At 38.2% G+C, this 12,224-nt stretch overlaps 1 protein-coding gene across 2 annotated transcripts in view; it reads left to right on the top strand.

Annotated features, from left to right (window-relative positions):
• The first annotated feature begins 6,887 nt into the window (after positions 1–6,887).
• The window catches only part of LOC117290541 (N-alpha-acetyltransferase 25, NatB auxiliary subunit-like), a 54,498-nt gene continuing 49,161 nt past the window's right edge, over positions 6,888–12,224 (top strand). For both annotated transcript variants that reach the window (XM_033771976.1, XM_033771975.1), the window contains exons 1-2: positions 6,888–6,961; positions 11,205–11,290. In XM_033771976.1, coding sequence (XP_033627867.1) covers positions 6,898–6,961; positions 11,205–11,290 — 150 coding nt within the window. In that variant the 5' untranslated portion in view covers positions 6,888–6,897. The remainder of the gene's footprint in view (positions 6,962–11,204; positions 11,291–12,224) is intronic.

Genomic DNA, 12,224 nt, shown 5'->3' with positions numbered 1-12,224 from the left:
TAATTTCATGGGGAAAACAAAATAATATTATGTATTTGTAATATTTAAGCCCCTATTTAAAAAGAAACATGAATTTTACCATGGTCTTTTTAAAACATACAAAAATGGTAATTACCAAAAACAATCTAGAAATCTAAAATGAAATAATACACACCATTATTGATAATTATGTGTAAAAAGGGTGACAACAGCAATGAGAAGTTAAGCAATGTACTATGGTGTACTCGGAATCCAATAGTACTGCATTTTTGTTTTCAATGCTGTCCGTTATTTTAGTAAAAAGTAGGCCTACTGTACCATTGTTAACTTTTTGTTTTATTGCTGTTACACATTTGAATGTCAGAAGCCGTTTATCAAAACTTGTGTCTGCGTTTTAATGACAAAATAACTTATTAGTAAAATTGAATATGTTTTACTTTAAAGTTTAGCTATTATGGAAGCCCTCTGTATTTGTACGATGTTTTTCTTTTTTGAAACCTTTGACTATAAAAACATGATTATACATTCCTAATCTTTAAGATTTTTTAACTGTATAGTTGCAATGCGTAATTTGTTGCTTTCAAAAACAATTATTCTGATCAACCCGTTTTGATCTGCAAGCATTTGGACACACTGCATGCTGTGAAGTTGTTCACTATGTGACAATACTTTAAAACAATAATGTTAAAGGCAATGGAATCGGTCAAAACAATTATTGTTAGCATAAAACATGTATTGTTAGCATAAAAACATTTTTGGTAATGTGCAATGTAGAGCTTTTGATAGTATACAACATTGTGAGAAACGGCTCCCTCTGAAGTAACTTAGTTTTGAGAAAGGATACCTCTCATCACTCAAACAAAAAATCCTTCAGGCCCGATGCCATATTTTAGCCATTATTTCTATCAATTATCTCTTTCAACTTCCATGACTAATTGAGCTAAAACTTTCACAGATTGTTTATTTTATGCATATGTTGGGATACACCAAGTGAGAAGACTGGTCTGACAATTACCGAAGGTGTCCAGTGCTTGTAAAGTTTGTGCAGGATTAATAGATCTGACTGAGTCTAGCCTTTAGTCAAGGCGCACGCAGCACCCCCACATGTCAAGCACGCCCCTCAATATCACACACGAAAAAAGACCAGCGCGAGCGGCGGAGGAGCCGCCGCTCGCGCTGGTCTTTTTTCGTGCGAGATATCTGGGGGTGCCGCCGCCGCGTGCGCCTTGATTAAAGGCTAGACTAAGTCTAGTATCATGTTTTGTGTGATCAACCAATACATTAAACAAGAAACCTGTGCAAATTTGGGCTTCACTAGTTGTGTGAGTCAGAAGAAAATAGTGAAAAACATTGCACAATTTTCAGCATCAAATTAATGCAATGTCCTTAAAGGCAGTGGACACTAATATAGTCTATTGGTGATTACTCAAAATAATTATTAGCACAAAAACCTTACTTGGTAAAGAGTAATGGGAAGAGGTTGATAGTATTAAACATTGTGAGAAACGGCCCCATCTGAAGTGGAGTAGTTTTCGAGAAAGAAGTAATTTTCCACGAATTGGATTTCGAGACCTCAGTTTTAGAATTTGAGGTCTCGAAATCAAGCATCTGAAAGCAAATGGGAAGACTGGTCTTTGACAATTACCAATAGTGTCCAGTGTCTTTAACTTTGGCTGAAACAACCGAGCCGTTGCTTTTTTGTTGTTTAGATATTCAGAATTTGACTCAAATTCAGAGGGAAGTATTTCACATAAAAATATTGTTATAGTATGAACCTCATAATCAGTATAGCTTTCGAAATAAAATTTACACAATTAATTACCAGACCTGTATAATACTTTTAACTCTGAACTGGGCCCAATTTCATAGAGCTGCTAAGCACAAAAATTTGCTTAGCATGAAATTTCTTCCTTGATAAAAACAGGATTACCAACGAAATATTTACGTGATTTTCAGGATAAGCAAACAACAGCTGAATACCAGTAACATGGAAAATGCAACAAATTGAAATTTTGTTGTTAATCCTGTTTTTATCAAGGAAGAAATTTCATGCTAAGCAAGTTTTTGTGCTTAGCAGCTCTATGAAATTGGGCCCTGCTTGTTCATGTTTCGATGATGTTTACATAAGGCGTTAGTATATATATAATATATGCACTAAGTTGGTTTGACGACTGTTAATGGTGCATTTTTACAGCGTAAACAATAAACCTTATGCATAAGTATGACGTCATTTGAGTAAGGGCACCCTAATTGGCTAGAAGTCAAAAGAAGGCTGCTCATTGGCCCATCCTGTACGCTGTGCGTATATGGGTGTGCGTTTTCCTAATTGTTACAATTTCATCGTCGCTTTGCATGTATAAGATGGCACTTTGATGACGTCGTTGCAGAAGGTCCAAAGACAATTCAGAAAGCCAATTGAATTGCTTAGGGCAACTGAATCAGTCTGCATTTTGCCCATAATTTGTATAATCAATTTGTAAATTAAAATGTAGTAATCCATAATATTGCTTGTATTGAACAAGACTTGCCGGTGTAAATTTTCCGAAAGCACACGGAATGAATTAAGTCCGAATTCCTATATCGTCAACAGATTTCTAGCCAAAGATACAAGACAGCTTGAACCACATGAAAAACACAAATAATAAACAGAGAAAATACTATAAAAACCCAGCGACACCGGGAGCTCCAACAGCCATGACGTAAGCACATTGCATAACTAATAGGCTCAACTTTCTTAATATGTAAACAAAATCAAGCTGTGTTTGTAGCATTCAAACATACATTGATATATTACTGTTGTTCATTTATAAATTGATATTTAATGGCATTCACTATTTACTGATGCTGACAAAAATATTATGTGTTAATGTTTTTGATTGAAATATTACTGTACTTATTAACTTCTATTCATGCAGTGCTCTGTACTATATTTTGTGTACTATAAAACAAATGAACAATCTATTAAAACTGAATTTAATTTTACATGGACGACATTTTCTCATTATTTCTTTCTGTCAGTTTGATTGATTGATTGGTTTCTTTTCTTGAATGATCGCTTGAAGAATGTGGAATAATATGTTATGCAAGTTGCCTTTGACTTGCCTCCCCCACCCCCCCCCCCAACCAACTCCACGGGTTTGTTATTTTGTGCTTATTGACAATATTACTAAACGTGTCCAGTGCATAGGGTTTGAGGCATTGCATGGCGAGGATATCAATTTTGGTTTGCGGTAACACCATGTGTGTATGTAGAGTTTGTTCTTAGAGAACTGTCTGTTCTTGAAAAACAAACTCTATATACCTGGCAAGTATAGATAGTACATACATGGTGTTACCGCAAACCAAGTATAATTATAGTGTCCAGTGCCTTTAAGAACTTCTTCCTTTCGACCAATTTCATAGAGCTGCCTAGAAGCACGCAAAATACCTTAGCTCACCAAATATATGCTCACTACAATGAGGTTACCATCCCAAATGCCCTGCCACGTATGTATCTACCTGGTACTCTGGATATTTTTACTGAACAGAAAATTGTTCAGGAATATATAAAGTTGTTTTTATGTCACAATTTTGAGAAAATCCGGAGCGGATAATGTCCAGAAACGTTACTGACAGTGATGATAGATTCACATTTTGGGGGCATAGTGCACTTTACTTCGAGGTGAAACAATTCTCTCAAAATGCTATAGCGAGAGCTGCTGTTAAGCTTCTAACCGAAAGTGTTTAAACTGCCATAATTTTAATAGTGATTACCGAACGATACCGTCCCTTTAAGCAGCCCTACACGAAACAGCCTTTGCGAGTTAGCGACCAGTCTTCTCACTTGCTGTATCTCAACATATGCATAAAATAACAAACCTGAGTGAGAATATTTCAGCTCAATCGGTCATCTAAGTTGCGAGGTAATAATGAAATAAAAAACACCCTTGTCACACGAGGTTGTGTGCTTTCAGATGCTTGATTTCGAGACCTAAATCTGAGGTCTCGAAATCAAATTGGAAAATTACTTCTTTCTCGAAAACTACATTACTTCAGAGGAGGGACCCGTTTCTCACAAATGTTTTATACTATAAACTTCTCCCCATTACTCGTTACCATGTAAGGTTTTATGCCGATAATTATTTTGAATATTACCAATATTGTCCACTGCTTTTAATTAATTGGCAATGTCATACAAAAACTGACTTGGTTATAGAAGTACATCATTGAATCATATTTCCCTTTGAAGTAATGTCGATATGGAAAGGTTTGCGGTAACACCTTGTAATGACTATCTCTAATGAGTTAGGTTGGTTCTGAAAAGAACCGTTGGTTTCAATTCGACGAATTGATCAGTATGCTCAGCTCTGATCGTCTGCTGGAGAAAGCAGGCAGCAGTCTTTCTCCAGAAGATGATCAGATCATATAGGGCCTACTGATCGAAACACGGTCGAATATGAACTCGGAATCCGGATCTGGGTAAATTCTGAACTAAACCGGAAGTTTCCAATACAGCCTATATACGTAAGCACAATAGCATTGCTTAGCAGAAGCTAGTTACCAGCTCAAACAACCTTAAGCTTGCGTTGTGGCTGGTGGTGTCCGCCTCAAATTTTGCTTTATTTGTCAAGCTGTATTTTCTGCTCTGTAATAATCACATGAAGCGACACATGGCGCGCTACAGACACCGATTCTAGACAAGGTACTTGCCATACCCCCCTTTGCCACACATTTGATCACCACTGAGGCCCCCCCCCCCCCGGTCCAGGATTTCTTAAAGCCATAATACACTTTCGGTAAACAGTATTGTCCAAGTCCCACACTTCGTGTATCACAACTTATATATAAAATAACAAACCTGTGAAAATTTAGGCTCAATCGGTCATCGGAGTCGGGAGAAAATAACGGGAAACCCACCCTTGTTTCCGCACGTTTCGCCATGTCATGATGTGTTTAAAATAAGTCCGTAATTCTCGCTATCGAGAATTGATATTGTTTTAATCTTTTCTCAATAAGTAAAGCATTTCATGGAACAATATTTCAAGAGAAGTCTTTCACCTTTACCTTCTGTAAACCCTGTAAATTATTTGACAATCTGTGTCACTTTTGTTTTCTGTACCGAAAGTGTATAATGGCTTTAAAGGCAGTGGACACTATTGGTTTATTTACTCAAAATAATTAGCATAAAACCTTTCTTAGTGACGAGTAATGGGGAAAGGTTGATGGTAAAAAACATTGTGAGAAACAGCTCCCTCTGAAGGTGCCATGGTTTTCGAGAAAGAAGTCATTTTCAACGACTTTGATTTCGAGACCTCAGATTTAGAACTCGAGGTCTCGAAATCAACCATCTATAAGCGCACACAACTTCGTGTGACATAGGTGTTTTCTTCTTTCATTATTTTCTCGCAACTTTCAAGACCGATTGAGCTCAAATTTTCACAGGTTAGTTATTTTATGCATAATTATGTTGAGATACACCAACTGTGAAGGCTAGTCTTTGACAATTACCAATAGTCCACTGCCTTTAAAGATGATGTTTTTTCTCGTAGAGTATTAGTAACTTTCGGGTAGACCCTCCCATGCCCGCGTACCCAAACCATTTATGTTACAATTGTCCAACCCATCTTGTACATGGACCGCTGCCGCCCCTCCCCAAAGGCACTGGACACTATTGGTAATTACTCAAAATAATTATTAGCATAAAAACTTACTTAACGAGTAATGGGGAGCTGTTGATAGTATAAAACATTGTGAGAAACGGCTCCCTCTGTAACCTAGTTTTTGAGAAAGAAGTAATGTCTCTGTAAAATATTTGAATCAAGCATCTGAATGAGCACGCAGCTTCGTATGACAAGGGTGTTTTTTCTTTCATTATTATCTCGCAACTGCGACGACCAATTGAGTTCAAATTATCACAGGTTTGTTATTTTGTGCATAGACACACCAAGTGAGAAGACTGATCTTTGACAATATTACGAAAGGTGTCCATCCAGTGTCCTAAAAAGAATTTCAACGGGACACAATGGATAGTTACACACAAGGAGGATATATCGAGCATGCATGGATTAAATGGGTCAGTAGTGACACAGTAAAAATCCGGAATAGCGTGATTCCAATCCTTACTTATCTTTACCTAAATAGCTCCTATATAGGCCTAATCCCGTTTGTATCAACGGAAACAAAATTATGCTATAAGCAAATTTGTTGTGCTTATATAGCAGGGCCCAATTTCATGGCTCTGCTTACCGTAAGCTCAGAATCGACGCTTACGGAAGCAGGGAATTATGTGCTTACGGCAAGCGTATTTGTAAGTGCACGGCCATCCAGACTGACCACATACGACAAAATCATGCAAAACATCTCTCTGGTTTTTCAAGCGCAAAATGTGTAAAAAGGTGTATCGACTGGTCTTACTAGCAGCCGGTGTCCGCCATGCAATACTGTCCGCTCAATACTGCCAACACTTTTGCATATGCAAATGTGTCCGGGGCTATGCAAAAACCGTCCGGCGGACATGTACATGTATGTGCAGCATGAATATTCACGTATTTTATAATTGCAGCGAATACCAAACGGCCGAACATTTCACATGCACTTAAAAAAAATGGCGAACGTGTGCCGTCGACCAAGGGCGTTTAATTTACTGCAAGGACGGTTTTGCACGGGGCGGACACAACTGCATATGCAAATGTGTCCGGTCGGACACAATTGCATTATGCAGCAGCGTCCGGGCGGAGGATTGCATAATATGCAAAACCGTCCGGCAGACATTATTGCATAATTATGCAATAATGTCCTCCGGATAGTATTGCATAGAGGACACTTTAATTGCATGCGACACCGGCAAGCCAATCTACTATTATGTACATGTTGTACCATTGTTATGTTCTCGCGAGAACTCACGGGCCTGGCGGGTTTTAGCGAGATAAACAATCCAAGATGGCGAATCGCGGAGGCCACCATGTGGATACAGTAACTGAGCGGAGATTGAAACCAATTTACGGTAATATTTCAAGGCCATGTTCTATTTTGATGGAATAAGCAAAACACATATAATATTTTAATTGTACAAATGATATTATGTCGTGGGAAGGTTTTTAGTTTGAGTGTTTTTTGACTTGTGATGGGTATTTATTTTCGAGTTCGTTGTTTTGCTCTTCTTCTTTTGCCTTGCCTTTGGTTTGGACTTTGGTTGGGTATTGCTGGAAATTTGATTGGGCAACCCTTTTCGTTAAATATTGTTGGATGGGCGCGGTGATGAGTGTGGGAGGACTAAACCTGAGTTTGATGTAATGGTAACACGTTGACAGACTCCTCACACTGTTTAGTGTAAGCTATAATAAATAAATACTTTGTTCTTGTTGTTGCAAAAAAACAAAATTGTGTAAATCTTCAGAACTTGTGTTTTACTTTTGTAGTAATTAATATTAATAACTACATGTAATTCCTATTTTTTTATTGGTCTACTCTTTCTTCCTGTATCATGTCCTGGAGCCCATGTCCTTAGTTTAAGGATTCTGCCGAGTATCAACAGATCAACGTAAACGTAAACGTTTATCTCTTAAAGCCAATGTACTCTTTCGTTCGGCACAGAAAGAAAAAAAAGTTCACAGACTTACAAATAACTTACATGGTTTACAGAAGGTAGTGGTGAAAGACTTCTCTTGAAATATATTCCATGAAATGCTTTAGTTTTCGAGAAAACATTAAAACAATTATCAATTCTCGTTGTCGAGAATTACGGATTTATTTTAAACACATGTCTTGACACGGCGAAACGTGCGAAAACAAGGGTGGGTTTTCCCCGTTATTTTCTCCCGACTCCGATGACCAATTGAGCCTTAATTTTCAAAGGTTTGTTATTCTATATATATAAGTTGTGATATCGTAGCGTCATACGATATCGACCCTCATATGTTTTCGAACCCCCAACTTTGATTACCGTTTACCGCGAGATTGTGCAAGCTGCACCGGTTGCAGAAGCTATGCAGTTTACTCACGGTCTGTATTTTTATCAGGCTTAATCATGCTGAGAATAAAGTTTCCTGACGTTGGTTATGCTCAAATATTTATAAAATGATTGATTTTTGGTACAAATCACTAGTGCATTATTATGCCAACACTCAAATGAGTCAAAGAAACATCATCCAACCTCGAAAGTTCAAAACAAAATTACTATCTGCAAGATTGAGTTTCATTCTGTTTTAGTCATTAGATGGATCACGTTAGGCATGTTAGGTGGTTACTATTTGGGATTCTACGGTGTGCCAATATGAGGAAAAAATTTAAATGTTTTAAGTGAAAATGACAAAACAAAATTTTTGATTTAAACTGCATACTGTAATAAATTCCGATAAGCGTAAAAAAATTACTCTATCTTAAAGAGAATATATCATAGATTGGTTTCTTATCTCCTGAAACAAAACATTACTGGTCTAAAATGGGGGAAAACGGATTGTTATGAAGTGTGTGTGTTTTAAGGGGGGTGGGGTGTTTTACTACCATGCCTTATGATATCTCTGGATTCTGATATAGTAGCCATAATGCCGTTGCAGAGATACCAACATACACGATTTGGGCGTAGCAAATACAATTTCAAGCCGTGACTACGACGCTATGATAATACTCAATAAAACACGCTAAACAAGCCGCCCAATATAATTTTTTTAAGTGGAAATAAAAATATCAAAATAATTGTATCAGAAAAGAAAAAAACGCTTTTAATTTTAGAAGGCAGTGTTGAATAATAGCGGCGAATACACTCGAACATGATTGTTGCGTGCCCTCTGATCCCCCGCTGGCTGGCCGGATGAGTATTTTTACGCTAGTTCATTGCTGCAAGATCGTACCCATTGATCTCTATTACACGATGGGGAATAGTGCACACGTGCGTGGGGAATGAGGTTGTGTGTGAGCTAACGTGTCTCAGTAACCTCATTCCTCACGTATCCACTATATTATTGTGCCCACGCTGTCTGTACATGTACTTCATCGAAGCTTGGCACAAAAAGTACGAAATAATGGCGACAAAAAAGGAGACCTTCTGAACAAAAATACCTTCAACTGAGTGGCCTGTGAGTTCTTAGCTAGACAGTTTCCATGTTTTCTTACTAGTAATTGTAGCACCGATGTCCAGACAATGCCCAAAATACGGACACGTATTTTTTGCCCAAAATCCGGACACGTTTGTTTTTTTGTTTTTTTCCTTCTCTCTCCCAATAGCTTGTTGTTGCATTTCTGATCATTAAAACAAAAACATTTAAGTAAGGCCACCCTTTGTTATGTTTATTTTTGAAACAAAGTCAGAAGATGAGGGAATTCTTTTTTTCACTGGCCATTATAAACATTTGTAGCTGTTCTGTTGGTGCATACAGAGGTAATTGTTATTTCACGACAATGCCTGAAAATGAGCTAATTAGCATTGTAGAGAGTAATAGAAAGATCGATTTAGGGAGCCATAGCTGCGCTCGCCCTTAACTTTTGGGAGATGCTACTCTTTTTTACAATTCAATGTTGGCATCTCTGCCATTGGACAAAAATGTAATTAAATTTGTTAAGTAGTAATTGAATAATATTTTTGATTTATTTTGCACGCCATACTAGCTCCCTAACATTCAATAAAATACCAACCAATGAAAGGTGTGAAAACATATGACGTTGCTCCAATGTCGTGCATGCATAAGCACTGTTAATGGCGGACTGTCTCTCGCAACGTAAAACCAAAACTTTAAAGATTTCAACGCACCATGAAGTGTAAGTGTTATTGTTAAAAAATTGGATAGATGATTTGAAAAAAAAACAATCAGTTTTCGATTGTGAACAATTTTCCCGTTATCCTACTGAAAACACATGACACCAGGATACACGAAGTGTGGGCCTTTGGACAATACTGTTTACGAAAGTGTCCAATGCCTTTAAGCATGTTCAGGCCTTTTCACACTGCCTCCATTTCGAATCGCATTGAAACCTACCCGGGTCCTCTCCGGTTCAACCTCGCTTCTTTTCAACACAGATCAGAGATTATTAAGGAACATTCACAATTTTGATCCAGATTGACTGAGATTTTCAACCCTGGTCCCTGCCAGGGTTGATTTCAATCCGGCTATGAGCATGCTACCCGGATCGGAGGTGAATTGAAATTTGTACAGAGTGAAACGGGTTGAATAAAATCTCCGGTTCATTTTGGATAGTGTGAACAGGCTATGTTTATCTGTATTTATTCATGTTAATTTGTTTCATTGGCCCTTTTTAGACTATTTAATTTGTGCCTCTTCATGGATGGGAAATCAGTCTTCTGACACCCCAATCCAAACCAGGACATAAGCTTGCGAAAAAACTCACCTGTCATCAGTTGTTGTGCCATTTTGGAAGTCAATTGCACTGTAAAATAAGATACATGTATGGCTTATACTCGGTCCCGAAATAATTGATAAAACGCTGAAGGACTCCCGAGCTGGGCGAGGGTCTTCAATGACTGCACTAATTTATGGTGCCTTACCCATGGGGCTGAGATTGTAGTCAGTTTGAATCTTGTATGCAATGAACGGCATTTCTTATAAGAGTTGGTGAACTAAAAACGCAAGAAAAACAACAAACAAACTAATACATGTATTGTCAATAAACATCTCTCTCTCTCTCTCTCTCTCTCTCTTAGTGAGAGGGGGGCCGAGATGTTTCTGACTTTTGCCAGAATTCTTCTTTTTCCAGTTCTGACTTTTCCAGTCCCCCCCCCACCCCCCCCCCCCCCCACCCCCCGCACACAAAAAATAGTTTAGACAGTGCTCACATAAAGAGAAAGAAGAGAGACAGAAAAAAAATCATTTTTTGTATTTAAACAAAATGTACTGAATTTCCTGAAAGATTGCATTGGGTCGCTACACATCGGCCACAAAATGCAAAGAGGATGGTGGGCCTCTCCGTCCAAAATAAAAGAATAAGCATCCCCCCCCCCCCCCAATGACAAACCTTTCCCCCTTCTTATCTTCTTTTAAATCCATACACTCTTGATCTGCTGAGATGTAGAACAAGGAGCCATTCCAACAGCTTTATTCCACGTACTGCATCTCTTTGGAACTCCTTGCCTGGTGGATGTTTCTCCCCATCCTACAATCTTGACTGTTTTATGAGGAACATCAATTCCTACCTGCAGCTCCCCTGAGTTCTTTCCACTTTGAATAGTGGTTTTTAGCCTTGTTTGGGGCAAACTTGCATTAAAAAAAAACAAATTCAATTTCTTTTTTCTACAGACAATCTAGATAATGGCAACTACAAGACGGCCATTCAGATGGCGGACAAAGTATTGAAGAAACACAGAGTTCTTCAGTGTGCAAAGGTGAGTACTTACATAAACACTGGCTCGAGGCCAGTGATTTTAGCACTGGGCCAGTAAACTTATGACCCTGACAGGTCCTGGGCCCAATTTCATAAAGCATGTAAACACAAATATTTGCTTAGCATGAAATTTCTTCCTTGCTAAAACTAGGACTACCAACCAAATTTCCACGTGACTTTCAGGATTTGGCAAACATCAGCTGAATACCAGTAACAAGCAAAACGAAACAAGTGGAAATTTGGTTGGTAATCCTGTTTTTACCAAGGAAGAAATGTCATGCGAAGCAATTTTTGTGCTTGCAGGCTTTATGAAATTGGGCCCAGTAGTGTTGTGATAATCCGATAATCATAACAAAAGATGTCATATCTATTTCTGGCAAAGAAACTAAGGATGTCTCAAGTGAACTTAATGACTGTAGTTCGCAAGCCTGAGGAAACCTGTAAACAAGGGTGGTTGCTGTGTGAACCAGAAACACAGGGGTTAACCTCTACTCTTCCACGATAAGTGTTCCGGGTTCTTTTACTACCAATCCTACATGTTGTACATTGTCCATAGTGTTTGTGCATGTAAGGCTTAGTGTCCCATCCAAAGGAAAAAGCAATAGACCGATCCATTAAAGACACTGGACACTATTGGTAGTTGTCAAATACTAGTCTTCTCACTTGGTCATCTCAACATCTACGCACTTTCAAAAACCTGTGAAAATTTGAACTCAATTGGTCATCATGGACATGATGGAAGGAAAAACACCCTTGTCACACGAAGTTGTGTGCTTTCAGATGCTTGATTTCAGGACCTCAAAATCAAATTCTGAGGTCTGGAAATCAAATTCCTTCTTTCTCAAAAACTACGTCACTTCAGAGGGAGCAGTTTCTCACAACGTTTTATACGATAAACAGCTCTTCATTGCTGGTTACCAAGTAAGTTTTTATGG

Source organism: Asterias rubens, chromosome 5, assembly GCF_902459465.1.
Source record: "Asterias rubens chromosome 5, eAstRub1.3, whole genome shotgun sequence".
Classification (NCBI taxonomy): Eukaryota; Metazoa; Echinodermata; class Asteroidea; order Forcipulatida; family Asteriidae; genus Asterias; species Asterias rubens.
The sequence above is the reverse complement of the archived record's forward strand: the minus strand, read 5'-3'. Positions and strand labels throughout refer to the sequence as shown.